The 18087-nt window shown below is 41.2% G+C and overlaps 2 protein-coding genes across 2 annotated transcripts in view; both read right to left on the bottom strand.

The window, feature by feature from the left end:
• Positions 1-1268: 1268 nt before the first annotated feature.
• On the bottom strand, positions 1269-13075 carry LOC310997203 (carboxy-terminal domain RNA polymerase II polypeptide A small phosphatase 1-like). The gene is made up of 7 exons (XM_083986880.1): positions 12330-13075; positions 5930-6078; positions 5733-5834; positions 5075-5131; positions 4489-4581; positions 4225-4410; positions 1269-3798 (listed from the first exon to the last, which is right to left on the bottom strand). The coding sequence occupies exons 1-7, from the start codon at positions 12400-12402 to the stop codon at positions 3670-3672; spliced, it is 789 nt and encodes a 262-aa protein (XP_083843006.1). The 5' UTR covers positions 12403-13075; the 3' UTR covers positions 1269-3669.
• Positions 13076-14058: 983 nt separating this feature from the next.
• spega (striated muscle enriched protein kinase a) overlaps positions 14059-18087 on the bottom strand; it is a 50474-nt gene continuing 46445 nt past the window's right edge. The window contains exons 38-42 of the mRNA XM_083990714.1: positions 17447-17686; positions 17140-17363; positions 16570-16645; positions 15706-15855; positions 14059-15619 (exon numbers count right to left, since the gene is read on the bottom strand). Coding sequence (XP_083846840.1) covers positions 15382-15619; positions 15706-15855; positions 16570-16645; positions 17140-17363; positions 17447-17686 — 928 coding nt within the window. The 3' untranslated portion in view covers positions 14059-15381. The remainder of the gene's footprint in view (positions 15620-15705; positions 15856-16569; positions 16646-17139; positions 17364-17446; positions 17687-18087) is intronic.

The raw sequence follows: 18087 nt of genomic DNA, 5'->3' as shown, positions 1-18087 counted from the left end.
AATGGAAGCACTAACATGCACAGGAAAACCCCGATCAAGGAGGTAAAACTTTACAATATTCATCTGTAATGCTGAATAAATTGGAACTTTTGCATAATAATTATACTGACACCAGAGCTGGCCTTTGCTTTCTTCTCTGGAGGAGGGTCTGCCGAGCGAGATTCATTGACATAACATCCAACCAGTGTTATTTCTGAAGTTCTGGAATTAAAGATGATTACAGTATAGGCAAAATACTATTTAGTTTATCTACTCTAGATGAATCAGACACACCTTGTATGGCATTTTACTGCTCCCTCTATCTTATACCAATACTTTTATGGGAAAAATAGCATTATTTTCGCAAAAGCTTCCAGGTCATGTGACCTATTGACCCCAAACCAGTCCAGTGCAGGACGTGCAGCGCTACTCCTCATGTAATGACAAATGACAGATACTTTGAGTTGCCCGGTCCACGACACTATCACCAGTGTTAAAAACAAACTAAAAACAGCAAATTTACTCTACTGGTTGCACATGCGCAAGTAAATGAAAAATGTACTTGCACTGTCACATATTTTAGGGGCAAAATGTCCCGTTAGAGGCAGTCTGAAGCCCTGGCCTTGGTGTTAGCTACTAGCTAGCAATAAGCTAGCCGCGGTTTGCGGCCGTCACAGTTAAATAACTATTTCCATTTCCATAAAACACAAAACGTTACAAAACTCTTGTCCAGAGACAGTTCTTTGTCCAAGCTGATGGTGGAAACCAAAACTTACATTCGCCCGGCGACAAACACGACTTAAAATAAATGCGCATGTTGTTATGTGTGCTAGGCGCTAGCTAGCTAATTGTTTGATTGCTACACCAATTATGGGTGTTTTGCAAAAACAGGAAACGCTCAACAAAACAGTCCATGGACCATCTTTCATTTAGCATTTATGGAAAAAAAAATGGCATTATTATTACATACAGACCATATATAATTTGGTATGATAAAACAACAAAGGTCAAAAATTAGGTTACATCTATTGAATCATGAATACAGTAACATGAATATTCCATATATTAATGAAATTTGTTTGCTTTTATTACTGTGCAAAACAAAATATACATATCTACTGAATGTGTAAGAAGTACAGTATCAGCGAATGGGCCCCGTGGTGACACAACACTTGTTCTGTATTATAAATACTCCTCTTTGCCAATGAATTCCAAACAAAACAACAGAATCAGCATTAAATCTAGTTGAGACATGTGATGATGGCTTACATGAAACACACAAATTACCCTGTTATGTGCCTACAACAGTAATATACTATGTTTTTTAGTCAGTTGCTGGTGTTTCTGATCCATATACCTATTAATATATGAGGTAACCAACCAGGTCTTGCAAGAAAACAGCAACAACAGTGTTTTCCCCTTGGGAAAACCACCTGCAAATATTGTATCAGAGGACCACTCGTGGGCAAAGAGAAAAATTAAAATAAGTAATAATTATTTAGAAAAGAAACAGGCTAACTTGATTGACAAGAATTTGTTAAACATAGAAAAATAATGCAATAGCTCTCAACATGGTGTACTTAATTGTCATCCTTGTTCCATCTGGGTAAAGTCACATCGAGCATCAAGGCTGCCATCAAGTCAAATCCACCGTTTTCATTCATCAGTGTCAACACATGGTATTGTCAACGCATATGAAGGACATTAACAAGAGACAAGAGACTCTCGCTAGAGACTAGGCTGCTCCTTAAAACTGACCAGCTCAAGAAACTGACCAACTAACATTGCCACAAAGAGCTTTAAAAAAAAAAAGAAAAAAAAGAAAGAAAAGAAAAGAAAAGCAGCACAGACTCCATGTAGAACTCCACATCTGTTACAATTGAGAGATTTTTTAAAGGAAAACTCCACCCTCACATCACACTACAACACATCATCATAGTAGTCCATTAACATTACGTCATGTCTATTCAACAGAATATGACCACTAACCAAAAAACAGAAGACCCAGAAGTGTTTCAGGGTGGATTTTTCCTTTAAATCTGGACTGAATTAAACCACTTTTTCTTCGCAGGTGTGCCCCCCTCGACACACAAGTCCTGAAATCGTTTCCAGCGTATGTGTACCGCTTAATTGAAAAGAAAAAAAGTACTTTGAAGCTTATGAGACCAAAACTGACAAGCCAAACTAACTTTACTGCAACTTTCTTTACCCATTCAAATACAGTCTGTAAATGCTGTGAGGAATTCAAGTTTTGAGTGTGGCTTTAGAACAAGTAACAAGACCAATCATGCACCAACGGAGCCTCTGTTGTGATGGTTTTAGAAGTCGATCCTGGTCCTCTCGTCTCCGGCATCAACTGGTCATGACGGCAATCAACACACAGGCGGGAGACGATGTAATCTGGCTGTCCGTCAAACCTTCACACCGCCTTTGGAAATCCACAACTGCATTTCACAAGCACAAGCTGCTCTTTCACCGTCATGTGCATTCATATTAGTGTCAGGATTTCGGAAGATAGAAAGAAGAATACTGCAGTCATGAAACATTTAGTTTTAGAATAACTGAGTAATGCAATAGTAATCCAATGCAACAAAATTTTGTGCTGCTTTCTGCTGCAAATGAACATTTTTATTTACACATTACTGTTTTTTTCCCACCTGTTTTATTTAATACTAGTACATATATCCCAAATATCCTAAATCCCAAATAATAATCTCTAATTATCATTCAGTTTTTTTTTTTTTTTTACTTGGTTTAGTAGTAAAATTGTGCTAAACCAAAAACCAATATCTAAACTGCAGTGAAAGGGAGGATGTGCTAAAGATTAAAGTGCTGTCCAATCATTTTGTCAATATATTTAACAACTCTGATCATGTTTGACATTACAATCCAAGGTGGGTCTTTGTGATTTTTTTTTTCTCATCAGATTCATCCGTAACACTGTCACAATTATTCAAAAATACCTGATCACTTTGTTCTAAAACCTCTAAAAATCACACCCGAGGATCACATGCTTTTGACTGCAGACAAATAGTGTGATAGCTGACAAGATTAAGGCATGTGATGAAGATAATGCTATTCCAAAAATATTTTAAAAAGACATCTACAGTACGTAGAGACTATCTGCTCTTTCGCTGACGAGACCGATCAAGTTTATTCACACGTAAACCTTTCCGTGATTTTCTTTCTACTTGATTTCCTGCTTAGCAAACCTGCTTCAGATCGCAGGATCAGACTGCCGAGTCCACGAGAGAAGCCTACGTCCGGTACCCAGTCTGTGTCCATTGGATTCATGGCTGCAGACCTCTGCTCTATTAACTCTACTACAAGTTCGGGGACACAGCAGAAATGTCCTCAAACATTCATTCATCCTTTCGTTCGTTCGTTCACTCACATGAGCTGGATCATGGGGGGGGGGGGAGAATTGCAAGGTAATTTTTTCAGGCAGTTTTCTGTTTGACCAGAAGGTGGCAGTGATGACGCCATCAAAGTCACTGAAACGCTCCCAAAACATGATCATGGTTTGATACTGGGAAGGTTTGGAGGCTCTGTCAGCTGTGAAGCAAGTCTGTGCTCTGTCTGGTGGCCAGTGATCGCTGGAGCTGGTGATGGAGCCTCGCTGGTGGGTTTTTTATTTCTGTTCTGGACGCCGTCTTGTTCGGAAGCTGAGATGAAAGACGTCGAACGCTGTTAGCTCGCGTCCCCCTGGTGCTTGAGGACGGAGTAGACGTTGTCCACTTTACTCAGCCTCTCGAAGAACGGGATGAGGTCCAGGAGCTCGGTGTCGGACATGTCGTCGAACCACGAGGCCACAGGCACCTGGACGGAAACAGAAACCATCAGTTTCAATTCATGCAGATTGTGATGAACAGTTTTGCTGTTATCACTGAAATGAAAGTGGAAACGCTGCTTTATTATTGTTATAAGTTCACTTTCATCATCATCTGTTGAGACTCACTCTGACCCTTTCACAACTACATATTGCAACACACTGTGTTTCTCACACACACAATAACAAGTGAGTAAGAAATAAAAACAACATAACAAGTCTTTATCTAAGAAACATTGATGCATCAGAATGATCCAACACTGACACACACTTTAAATGTAACTTTACATGAGGTAAAAGGTCATGTTAACTTTTTATCCAGCAGGTGATGAACTTGTTGTCCCACCCAGAGATATTGTATAACTGTCACCATCATGACTCAGGTGTTGTGCGTGCCGTTAACAAGTGACACTCACTGCGTTGTCAGGGTGGAAGATGTAGGAGGCCGGGGAGTTGTCCACGATGATGACCTTGTTGAGGTCGCGCCCCAGACGACTCAGGTCCTTGACGTAATTCCCTCGGTGGAAGACGCAGGATTCCCGGAAGAGGCGGCAGCGGAAAGCGCCCCACTTGTCCAGCAGATCAGAGACTGGGTCTGCGTACTGCGGGGGAAAATGTGTAAATTTTCAGCAATTCAAAATATGCAACTGTGCATAATGTGCTTGCAGGAAGTGCCCTACCTTGGCTAAACTGGCGGTGAACAGGACGCACTCAAACAGCTCCCCCATCCTCTTCAGAAACTCATCCACGTGGGGCCGCTTCAGGACATACACCTGGAAAACAGGGCATTCTTCAAACCGGTCTTTAATGCAGCGTGCAGTTTAAAATAAAACAAGTTTCTACGAATCTTAACAGCCCAAGGAGCCGCGATGTTATCTTTCGGTATTCACTGTAACATTATGGACATGGTTGACTGAAAAATCTGATGGTTTAGACAAAATGACATGCATTACAATCTCAGGCATGTGACATAAAGACACACAAACATTTGGCTCTAAAAGTAAAAAACACAAAACTTGTTTTCTTGAAGTTCCTCCGTGTTTTTTGTTTTCCTTTCTGCGGCGTCGGCGGCTGAGGGCAGTGTTCCTGAACCAAGTCATCCGGAATAGGCTGTGCTTGTCTGAACAAACCTATCCTGGATTACTTGAATCAGGCCCAGACCCACTGTACTGTATGTCATCCATCTCCAAGGAGCCGTATCTTCGAATCCCTTAAACGCCGACACATGACAGCGTTTATCACAAGGGAGCATGACGGTGATATTACCTGGTGTACTGTTCCATCTATTTCCACAGGAATGATGAAATCTGCGTTGTTCACAGGCTGTCAGAAGCACACACAAAGATGATTTTGAATTTTGCATGTTTCATCATATTTATTTGTTCACAATTATGGATTTGTATTTTGTGAAATAAAATACAAAAAAAATAAAATAAAAAAGATGATTTTGACAAACAAGATCTGGATATTTTCATTTCTAGACACAAGTTTCTCTTTGACTATTTAAAAAGCAGTCATTGTGCGATCAGTGCAGGACATATGCAGACAGAGAAAGTGTATTTCCAGTGTGTGTGTGTGTGCACAGAGGTGAGGCTGTGTTTATTTGGGATTAAGAACCTGCTTGTTTAGATTTAGCAATGACTGAAATGTCACCGCCAGGGCCAACAACAACAAGGCAGAGTAAAATATAGACCTACCAGAGAGTTTCTTATGATTGAACATAACTATCTCATGATGGATGGTGATCACATGGAGAAAATATGCACTGTAAAGCCTTTTTTTGTTTTGAAAAGAGCCAAAATCATGTTTTTAAGTCCCTACGTCAGCGGAGGAGAAATTAAAAGAACACACTTTACGATCCTGGATGTGGACACAGCTGCGCGTAATTAACGCAAATTAATATTGTTGCCTTAACCCGTCTTACCTTAAAAGAGCTGTGGACTAACGTCTCGTCCAGATCTATAACCACGCAGATCTTTCCAGAGTCTTTTGACTTCGCTGGAGGGAGCAGCGGCTTCACCTGGATCTAAAAACACCACAAAATGATATTAACCCCAACACGCACGTTGACATTTTCAAAAGAAATAGCACACATTTAACATTTCCACTGCCAACACGCACCTTGGAGACCGTCCCGTTCTCCTCGACCAGCAGAGGGGCGTTGTTGTTGACGGGCGGGGGCTCGGGCTGGTCCCGACACAGGCAGCACAGCAGGCTGGAGAACAGGCCTCTGCTCCGGGGCTTCTTGGAGGACAGGGAGGGAGAGGAACCTGCACACAAGATGGACAAGGTTAATTCTCTCACTCACATCATTAGAATAATCTAATTAACCAAATTATTTTAATAAAATGCAAGGTTTGTTGTTTTTTCAGCGTCAGTTACACCCTGCAGAATTAAACTTTAATAAAGGAAAAACTAAACTATAAAAGTTTGCCACACTCAGCTATAAACTTCAACTTTAAAAACAGAAAACAAACAGTAAAAAGCCCCTATAACAATATGTTTTAGTGCTGCATAACTGAGGACTTCAGCTTGTCAATGAGTGTCTAAACACAGGCGAAAGAACAACCAGCAGCTTTCCTCATACTTTGTGCATGTGCGCAGACCATCCTGGAGACACACGTGCCTGCCAGGAGCTCTTGCACAATCACCTCTGATGTCAGCAGCAAACAGCCTGAAGCGCCACCAATGAATATTCAGCACTTTAACACGACGCTCCGGCTCCGCTCAGTGCAGGCCGAGCGGGCCCCATAAAAAAGAAAAAAGAAAAAAAAAAGCAACTTGAGCACATCATCAGTTTATTATGGAATGTACTGCGCCACTCAGACGTGGGCAGATGTCATATGACCATTCATAAACAGTCACGTATTCATTCATAAATACACACACTTTCCTGTGTGGTCAGGAAAGTATAGAAAGTGTAATACAGAAAGTGTAATCCAGTATGCTTTGGTCCTTTTATCCTCTTACTGATGGATTTGAGGCTTTTATATTTTACTTTGCTTTACTTTTTTGTTGTTTGTGTCCTTTTTTTTAAAACAATATAAAAGAGTTGTGTCTAGTTGTCAAAATGTCCAGTATTTGCTTGCTGTGGATTTATACATCAGTGCACAGGTCGGTTTGCTATGACTTTTTCACATCAAGCAGCTCAAGTGGAGTTTGAAATACTTTCTTCTCAAACCGCCATTGTTACATTTTTTTTTAAAAGTTGTTTTCAAAACAGCAGCATACTTGGCAAACTGTGAATGAAGGTTTTTGTGTGTGTCAGTCACTGCGGTGTGACAGAGGAGGTGTGTGCAGTGCACCTGTACAGGTTTGGCAACGTAAACTTCATACCTCACTGTGTGGGCTAAACATGCATGATCGGGGGGAAAAAAAACAAAAATACACGACGCTGCTGTAATCCAGCTGCAACGATTTGTCAATTGCAAGACTATTAATAGTCAATGATCACATCATAGTTTTATTTTTGTCATTCATTCATAGCTTTGCCCTGATGATGTCATCCTGAAAGGTCAGCAGGATTAATGGCTGACCTCTGAAGGGAATAATAAATGCAGCTCTGTTCAAGATAAATCAAAGATAAACCTGCTTGCTGCTCTTTTTCTGCTTTGTCAAAATCAAATCAGCAGTCGGCTCCTCTCCACGTCCCACAAAACCTCTCATCAACACTCCTCCTCCGCACTTTTCTGTCCCTCACTGGACTTTGTTTTGGCCTCTTTATTCGGCCTCTGTCCGTCCGGACGTGACTGCTTTACCAACACACAAACCTCTGTTGTCCATCTCTCACGCCTCTTTCATCCCCCCCCCCCCCTTCTGCCTGTTCCCTCCTACTCCCATTTGTGGATTCAAACCCCGTCTGACCCTCCGCTGGCCTCTGCCGCGCTCAGGCCAAAACAGGAAGAGGAAACAGACGGGTATCAGCGGAGGAAGCTACTTGCCATCGTGCTGCAGCGTAGCGGGAGTTAAGACTGTGATACTGTTAAGCTGCTACTTGTGTGTGCTGAGCTGGATTCATGTCGAGACAGGTTGACATTTTTACTGTATTTGAGACTTGTCTTCTTTTGGGTCACTGTGACAGATAAGTGAATGATTACAAATCCTAATTTCCGATAAATAATCCCAACCTGTGCTGGATCACACACACACCCCTACCACAAATACAGATGTGAAATTAAAAAAAACCCAAAGTTGATGGGATCTTACTAAGTGTCCTGTGACGCATGTCCTTTGGGTTTTTTGGTAGTTCAACATTTTGGCAAATTGGCCCATTGCCATAATCCCTATAGTTTTAGGTGTAGGTTCGTTACCTTTAATTGTCGGTGCAGGCTATTTTTAGAACGGCGGAGCAGAGCCGCGAGCTGCTCAGAGCTACGCTACGGAGGCTAATGGGATTTCCCTCATCAAACTCATCAAATACACAATCCAACAACTCTAAAACGCTCTGGTGGACAAGTTGTGACCTGCACATTCACCACACCAGAAACTGCTTGATGAAAAACTGCCCCCAACGGGAACGCACATCAGCGGTTTTGCATGAATTTACCTTGAAAACAATCTCATCTCTATCTCATAGTGTGGTGAAATCCCATTAGCCTCCGTAGCGTAGCTCTGAGAAGCTCATGGCTCTGCTCCTCCGTTCTAAAAACAGCTTGCACCGACACTTAAAGGTAATGAACCTACTCCTAAAACTATAGGGATTATGGCAATGGGCCAATTTGCCAAAATGTTGAACTATCCCTTTAATAATTTCCTGACTCCCCTTACTTGTCCCTCTCCAATCTCTCAGTGTCTACTCACGTTGACCAATATTCACGCCTTTCAGTGTCCGTGCAACACAGAGCGTGCATTCAATTATATTAAAAAAAAGGGGGCTTTATGAGGATGAGGAGGGAGGAACATACTCTGGGCTCAGGGCTGTAAAAGAATATCCACCGTCTGACTGATCCTTAAACCTGACAGGTCTGGATGTCTTCATAACAAACTGTTTGGATTGTCTCTTCAAAACGTGTGTGTGGTGTTTACACTGCCAGCGTCCAGCGGGTACTTTCCACGTGTCTCGTTCCCCTGCTGCAGCTAAAACAATGTTCAGACTATTATGTCACTCTTCTTAAAATAGGTTTCTAATGCAGATGACACACACAGTTGAGAGTGCCACAGAGAAAAACAGACATCCACATTTTACCCACTCAAAGCTATGAGGAGGGTTTGTCCGTGTGTTTTATAACTGTTTATACTATCAATGAAATGAGGATGTAAAGAGCTGATTAATCAATTATTCACTGGTTATTCATTTATTTGTCAATTTTCCATCAGAACCACATGACATTTTATGTAATAACTGGATTCATGATGATTAATCCGCATTTCTATCACATTATGCTCAAATAGATCCTTACCATCCTCATCTCCAAAGAAACATACTGACATTTAAAAAAAGAACAAATTCTACAAAGAAGTACTGTTGAAAACTAATAGAGATCACTTTTATAAAGTACCATTCAATACTGCAGGTGTTGTTTTTAACATCGAGCTAAAAAAAAAAACCCATCAACACACGTGGCTTCAAACTCGGACGAAACAATCGTTTCATGTGTGTCGCTGTCTCTGGAAAGTCTTCAGATCTCCTCGCTGGCTCGGGGTGAAAACATATTCAACGGCCGCTATTCACTCCGACTGTGCCAACGTTAACACCGAAGCTAAAACACAAATAGACAGGCAAGCACCCACCGCGAGTGAGAAATACCACCGGTGTGTTGCCCGGCCTAGAGGCCAGATGCAACCACACCGCCGGCTGTCATATCACCGACAGAAGTCAGAGATGAAGAGACAAAGTGCAATTTGTCAAATTCTAATGAAGACAAACGGCATCAGAAACATCAGATGCGAACGCCTACTCTCAACATGTCATCTCCTGCCTCATAACTTTACAGAAAATTAACATTTCAGAGCGTCTTATCATATGGATGAGCATGCTCGCTCTGCCTTATCAGGTATTTTATCAGCCTAGATCCATTTTTAAGTCTGATGGTGTTGATGGTTTCCTGTAACCGACGCTTCCACTCCTCTTCCAGGTAATTTATGTCTCCCAAACTCCTGAGCGTTAGTCAGGCTCTAGATTTGGCAGATTCCTGCAGCTGCTATCATTCAAAACATAAGGACGCCAACCCATAACAAAAAAGGAGCCTCTACAAAGATCCCAGCCAGGCAGATTTACTCCAAATGTCTCGAAAGTCACCGTTTTACGACGACACCCTGGTGTCCTGATGCTGGTGCCAATAATTTTAAATTCGCCTTAATCAGAGACAAGGTTTCACCGTCTTTAAAAGGGTTTAATTTGAAATAAACAGCCTTTAAAAAAAAGCTCTGACACTTTCATGTGACAATAAAACCTTCAAATAAAACACAGACTAATGAAGCTTTTCAAATCGGTTTGTGACGTCGGGGGTGAACCTGACCTGCTCCAGTTAAAAAGCAAACACTACATTAAAATGTGCGGGCGAGCCACGGTTTTATGCAACTTGACAGATCATGAGCGCGCACGCCACATCTGATACTTCAGAGGACGACGAGTCGACAGCCGCCGGCTTGACTGACAAAGCCGTATACGAAACTGCACCGACATGCTGAGGGATCTGGTTACAGAAGCAATTACTATAGATCACATATATATAGATTATAGACATGCTGTTAGTAGAAATAGAAAATGACACCAAAAAAAGAAATGTAAAATAATACAGAGATGTAAAAAACACATACACTCTGACCCTAATCTATAGGCAACTGTTCTGCACACAGAGTTCAGGTGGATCAGAGTAAATAAAGAGCTGTAGAAAGAGGGTTCCTCCACCTTTGACCCCATTTTTAGGTCCATCCTATAGGTGCACAAATACAGTAAGAGAATTATTGCTCATCAGAAAGTTTTCTTCCGTCCTTTTACAGCCATTTAATCCATAAGAAAGTATATTTTAAGGTTCTTACTGTTCAAACATAGGGCACATGTTTGAATTGAGTGGCTGCGACAAAAGTAAAATGAAACCTGACATGGCAATGAAACCAAAACTAAAAGCTCTGGTTTCATTTAATGAAGCTAACAAACTATGTTTTTCATGTCTAGAGTAATTTTATTTATGTGGCACCTTCAAAAACACAACAATTGACAAAAAATATGCACAGAAACCACAGGACAAATCACAAACCAGCGTCATAAATCCTATAGGAGATGGACTGGCCAAGCAGTACAGCAAGAATCAGCATCTCAGTAAAACTGTGTGGTAAATTAAGACATGAGTGAAGTGATTCTAAAAGTAGAGTGGGAAACTAAGCAAATGAAGAAAGTAAGAGTGCATTAAAGTGGAAAACTGGAAGAAAACTAAAAGAAGACAATATATCTACAGTCTCTTTAGTCAGGACAGGCGTAAACAAGTGGTTTTAGACCGTGGCCGTGTGTTACAGTGCATAAACATGTTCTCAAAATGCGGGGACGAGGTTATGTAATATCCTACTACTACACATTTACAAGAAGGCTGCTGCTTGACATATCAGCTGCAGATCATCCGTGCACCATGTGTGTGTGTACAGTTTGCCTGAGGCTTAAACTTCAGCCACAGTTCAAGTATCAGTGTCCTTTCATCAAAAGTGACAGGAGTGACACTAAACCTGAGAGAAGTCAGATTACGGCCTTTTCAGGAAGATGGCTGGCAGCAGTTTCTTTTCTCAGGGTCAGGGATGATGACTGACAGCTCTCCGGCTTACTCAGTAACCTGCGTTTACACTCGGGTGGTTTGTCATTGGTTTGTGTACAGCGGCGGCGCTGCTGCCAGGGATCCACTGCTAGTACACACACAGGGCTGATAAAGTTAGTGTTACATTGCGGAAATCAGAATTTCACAGGCCGGTTGTTTGGTTAAGCGGGAAACAGAGAGGCATTGTAAGAACACAGAGCTGGAGATATGAGGAGATTAAAAGTTAGATTTTACATTCTCAGTATGGAAATGTCTTTGTAGTGAAATATATTTGATTCATGATGCATGTTTTTTAAATATAGGCTAATGTTTGCAGGAAAAAAAACAGCTCTACTGCAAATTGTGCATTTGTTTTCCCAAAGTCATCACATGACAAATTTATATTGGATTTAAAGCAAGATTATTTTACTGTTATTAAACTATTACAGCTGTTTTAATCAAGCACTGGTACGTCATTTCCTTTACTTTCATCATCAGAGACTGAAGGGCCGCAGCCATAATCTATGCAGAAACAGAGAACTGACAGCTTTAGTGCTTCAACATGTTTTCAGTCCACTTCCCTAACAGTGGTGTTTATATGCCTGCTGCTGTAATGTGTCGGTACTGTAAGCAGATTACTGTGCGGTTCCCGAGTTGAGGATCGTGAACTTTGACTCAGTTGTGACCGCGGAGCTGCAAAACTTTTTCTTTCCCCCCTTCTTCCCCTCTCTGTCTCTCTCCTCCTGACATACGTGCAGAAGCAGAAAGCGGGACGACAATAAAAGCCCCCGACTTACCCCTCTCTCCTGCGGCTTTGCTTCCCTCTTCATCCCGGCTGACTTGGGTGATTACTGAGGACGGATGGTCCATCACATCCAGGTCTGGTCCAGAGTGCTGACCTCACACTTCAAAGTTGGAGATACTAGTTCGCTGACTCGGTGCTGCATTAAAACAACTTCACCAAGAACGAAAACAAAACTGGAGCGCTCCGGTGGGGAAAACACGGCAACAAGTTTCGCCTACAGCGCGTCCATTTACACTCCGGGTGTGTGTGTTTGTCCGGCTCGGTCCCCCACTACCACCGCCACCTCGCCTTTGGAAGCTGAAAGTCTGAAAAAGTTTCAAAGCATTTGACAAGGAGTTGGCAACTTTGATTCAATATGGTGCTCAACTCCGCTCGCAATTTCAAGATACAAACATGGAGGTTTCAAGGCGTCCCATTTCACTTAAAGTGGCGCAGTAAGGCAACAGGCCGTGTGCACCGCTCCCTCTGCTCACGTCTACTAATTTGACGACGGTCCCTCAAGGCAGCCTGAAATAAAGTTAGTCAAAAGTTAGCTAAGCTAGGAGGCTAACTACACCGCACTTTACTTTGGAGAAAAAAAAAACACTACCTGGCGACATATGTCTCAATTTACACTGCGAACGATTTGTACATCAAAACTTTACCGTGGATTTATATAATTAAACATCAAATAAACGATACGACATTTGTCCACAGGCTATAAGTTACACAGAGCAAGTTAAACTCACTAATGTTCGCCAACTGCTGCTCAACAGGAGGTGGAAATGATTTGTCTTTACTCTTTGACCCGCAGGTTTACTTGTATTAATGCACTGTGGCCGTTATGTAATGACCGCTGTTCAGTAAAAAACTTGCTCAAGAGCAAAACCCTCCGTAGGAGTAGCTGCAAAGAAACGCCCAATGTGGGTCCCCTTGAAACTGCCTGCCGCCAGGGACCGTCTCACAAGTGCAGCCTCTGTCAGCTGGACACACCGCTTTACTTCTCCCTCACTTCGCTGGAATAAACCAAACCAACAATTATAAAAAAATAAATTAAAATAAATCATGTTTTAAATCAGAAATATATTGTTATGTGTTTTTCTGCATCATTCTGGTATTGCATTCCTTTCTGTTGCAATATTGTGTTAGCTAAGTAAGTATTTTGATTACATTTACATGACTAATTTAGTAGGCTACATTTTTCACACAACAAAAGCATGACACATTTTAACTGGAATTAGGATCCACCTCATATGCATTATGTAAAAAGCTACATGTTGTGTTTCACTTGTAACTTACCTTTTATTATGCAAGACATCACACATGTTTTTAATTTGTCTTTGTCCAGCTGTGACCACCTCCTTCAGTAAAACATGGGGTAAAACATAACTAATGCCAACACTTTGAAGTCAGTGTGCAGCTTCATGGAGCAGACACACCCAAATGGAATAAATAAAAATTGTTGTTGAACAAATGATGGCATTTTAAAGTATGTTTGAGTGTAAAGAGGTTCCCTAACTGGTCATCAGACACCATCAACAACCCTTGAGTTTTAAAATTCACAGCTGGATTCAATTGCCAAGCAGACAATTATGCAAAATGTGCTTCTTTTAATAGCAAACATATGGACAAACTCAATAATTCCCATGGTAATCTGAGGTTCAAGACGGCATCCTACTCTGAAGAAGAAACAAATAAATTTCCCAGTTGTATCAATAGTTTATTACATACTATCTCATAAAAACATTTTCAATTTTTCCACATATAAACACCGCAAATTGGTACATTTACAAATCTTCAACCGTCCAAATTCATACAAAAAAAAGAACACTGTGATAGAGCAATACACAAGACGTTCTATTATTACAAGGACTGCATGTACTGTATGTATGCATGTATAAATGTGTGCATGTATGTAAGAATCTATACGCATCTGTCTGCTCTAGTAAAGTCCAAATATCGTAGTCAAATTCTTGCTTTGTTCAAATAATTCAATTGTGAATTCGAACCAATGGAGACATTAACAAGATACACGTTTTGGATGTTACTCCGATTCAGGCACTGACTGGGTGATCATGATTGAAGCAACCAGACCAACCAATGGGCAATACTGAGACCACAGTAATTAACCAGTGTGCATGACTTTTCAAACTAAAAGAGATTCTACATTACAGACTGCTTTTCATAGTCGTGTTACAGTTAGAGATCAGTATTAACCACAGGACAAGAAGTTGTACCACAAATTCCTAGCTCACCCTAAAACAGCTCGTTTTTTACTGTGTGAATCCTAACACCAATCACAAAGACACTCTTTATGTTTGTTAGTTTCGCCTCGCCGCCAATTCGAGAAGTGAATCAAAAAATGCTTGCGCGCACACACACATGCAAATAAATTAACATGAAAAAGTAAACAATTTCAACGAAAAAAAAAAGAATATTTTTGGTTTTGAGTTTTAAAATGTGTAAGTAAATGCAAGAAAAAAAAAAAAAAAAAAAATTAGCAGCTTAAATCATGGTACATTCACATGAGTTGTCTACTACTAAATTCAGTGACATAAACAAGGTTGCGCAGTGGCTGATCGTGCAGAATGGAGACCAGTGTTCATCTAAACCAAATATTAATGTGCAATTTCAGAATTCACAAAATGACTGAGAAAATTGTGCAATCAATCAAAAAAAACAAAAACAAAAAAAAAAACAAAGAACATCCCGTGTCCTTTTAGTGGATTAAAACTTCACGAGCAGTTCTGAATCTCAACAATTCAGACGTCAGGCAGTCCGCTTCTCTTTCCTGTTCCTCTTTGTATTTTTTCATCTCTGAATCCCATTAGTGTTGAATATTCAATCCTCCCAAAATAACACGCGGACTGTCTTTTCTTTTGGATACTTTAGTCATATCCAGCTGTCTGCCTGTCCTCTGTGTGTTTACCTGTGCCTCACTCGGCAGGCTGACATTTTTCACGCAGCGGTAAATTCACAGTGGAGTTGAGTTGTTATTTTGCTTCACTGTGGGCAGATCAGACTCTGCAAAGTCACGTCTGGTGCAGCGTTTTTCCACCGTCATTTCACTTTGGGCTGGGGACATGAGGTGGGGTCCCAGATGCCGGGGACTGGGGTGAGCTCTGGTAGGTGCGCAGCAGCACTTTGTGCTTTGTCGCACCCTCTGTGCGACAGCTTTGTTGTTCCACCAGGAACTCTTTGAGTCGGGTGGAGGTGAAGGTGAGAGTCTGTCTCCTCAGCTTCATCAGGTAGGAATCCTGCATCCAGGCGTGTGTGAAGCAGTCTCGTGTCGTTGGACGGGCCCTGAAAACACACATGCAAATACACAGCGCTGTATTGTTTCTGCTTTCTTTAATGGAGCGTGAAGATCAGCTTTTGTTGGCACTCACCATGGGTAACTGCTCAACATCTTCTTGAGGAAGGCAGAGGCACTTTGGGACACATTTGGGTACAGTTTTGCTGGGTCAAACTTTGCCATCAGGATTTTAGATTCGACTTTTAGAGGGTCTTTATCTTCAAAAGGCAGATGACCACTAAGCCTGGTTGTAAACACAGATAAAACCACATTAAAAATCCACTTGATTCTTGAAATGTGTCACCTACTTTTACAAAATATTGATATATAACTTCTTGAAAAGTTAAAGCAGAAGTAAGCGATCCGGTCATTTTGGCTAATGCTGCGTTCCAGGCAGGCTTTTGAAACCGTAAATTACAGCTTCAAGTCACGACTTACGACTTTGTAGCGTTCCAGGCAACCCACTCGTGTTTTTCCGACCTGTTTTACCTGTGAAAGTCACTATAACGGCCACTCGTAACTTCCGACCCGTGAACTCGTTCCAGATCGAACTGGTACGACTTCACAGGTCGGAAAAACACGAGTTGCCTATAACGTCACCATAACGTCTTGTCAGCCGATGGAGTTAGTAGTCCCCGCCCTCGTCCCTACGTCACCACATTCAGGCGCAACCCTTGGCTGCACACACAGCCCTTCATGCCGTTCTCTCTCCTCATTGGATAAAACTTGTAGGATACGAGAAAAGTTTTCTCCTCGGCTCAGAGCAGAGCAGAGGGACTGACAGACCCGTGTTTCGGTCCAAACACTCTATGTAAGTGATTGCTGTCGGAAGATAGAACTATTTAAGACTTATATTAACACAAAAATATCGCTTACTTCTGCTTTAACTCATAAATATGATTTTCTTTTTTTAAATTGAACATATTTTAAAAACAGATTGTTTCAATGGTCCACGTACATGACATAGACGACAACTCCAACAGTCCAAATATCTGCAGGAGGACCCAGCACGTCACCTTTCACCATCTCAGGAGCTTGTGCACAAAGAGAATAAAAGAAAGTCGGAAAAGTATGAATCAAACTCAGATGGATGAAAAGAAACAGCAACTAAACATTAGGGCTGGGACGATACGCTTTTCTCCCGATTCAATTCTTCTCGATTTTTTGGATGGCGATTCGATTTAAATTGCGAGTCTACGATATTGCAGATTCTCTCGATTTTTAGTCTGCATTTTTAACATTTATCTGCACACAAATACTGTAGGAGCCTATAAATTAACATACTCCATTATAAAGTGAACTTAAACCCCTTTTCAAAACCTGGTCTCTCTGTATGTAAAAAAGGCTAACAAATGCACATTGCACAATATTTCAAAAAATGTTAAAAAAAAAAAAAAAAAAATTCCAAAATCTTTTTTTTTTCAAAAAAAAAAAAATCGATTTAAAAATCGTCTAAAAAGATATCGCGATATATATGTGAATCGATTTTTTCTCCCACCACTACTAAACATCAAGAGCTGGTCCTCACCCATGTAGTCCAGTGTTCCTGCCCCTGAGTCCCCTTGCCTGAGGTTGAGGGGGTTGAAGCTCTGGGCGCTCCCAAAGTCCACTATCTTGATGGCGTTGAGGTTGGTCACCATGATGTTGTCCGGCTTCAGGTCGAGGTGGAGGACACGGCGGTTGTGGAGGTACTCGACCCCCTGAAGGATCTGGACCAGGTAACCCACCACGTCGTCCTCAGAGTAACGGAACCTAAAGGTGGAGGAAAATATACGTAACATTGAATCCAGAGTGTGTTTTTTGCCAGCGTGAGGCGACTGATCTGGCCGTCCTACCTGTCTACCAGGCTGTACAGCAGCTCTTTGCCGGTGCAGTACTCCGCCACCAGCACCAGGTACCGTGGGGTGACGTAGGCTTCGTGCAGACCCATGACTTTTTCGCTGTGGAGGGATTTCAGGATCTCGTACTCCTTCAGGATGTCCTGCTTGTTCTCCTGGCTGTAGGGAATGATCTTGGCCATGTAGATTTTGCCTGTGGCGTTTTCTCTGCACTCCCTGATCACGCCAAAACGACCCCTGAGAAAAACATAAAATATATATATATATACACAGCTCTGGAAAAATTTAAGAGATCTCTCCCAAAATGATCAGTGTCTCTAGTTTTACTATTTATATAGGTATGTGTTTGAGTAAAATAAAATTTTTAGTTTTAGTTTTGTTTTATTCTATCAACTACCAACAACATTTCTCCGAAAAATTGAAAAAAGAAAATTGTCATTTAGAGCTTTTATTGGCTAATGACTAAACTAGTCTAAATAACAAAAATATCAAGTCTTTTCAGACCTTGAATAATAATAATAATGCAAAGAAAACAAGTTTATATTTATTCCTAAACAACACAGCAGTAATATTTTAACTCAGGAAGAGTTTATAAATCAGTTTTTGTGGGATAATGTCAATGTTTAATCCCAGCAGTG

This window comes from Trachurus trachurus (genome assembly GCF_905171665.1).
Source record: "Trachurus trachurus genome assembly, chromosome: 2".
Classification (NCBI taxonomy): Eukaryota; Metazoa; Chordata; class Actinopteri; order Carangiformes; family Carangidae; genus Trachurus; species Trachurus trachurus.
This window is presented reverse-complemented; position numbering and strand designations above follow the sequence as displayed.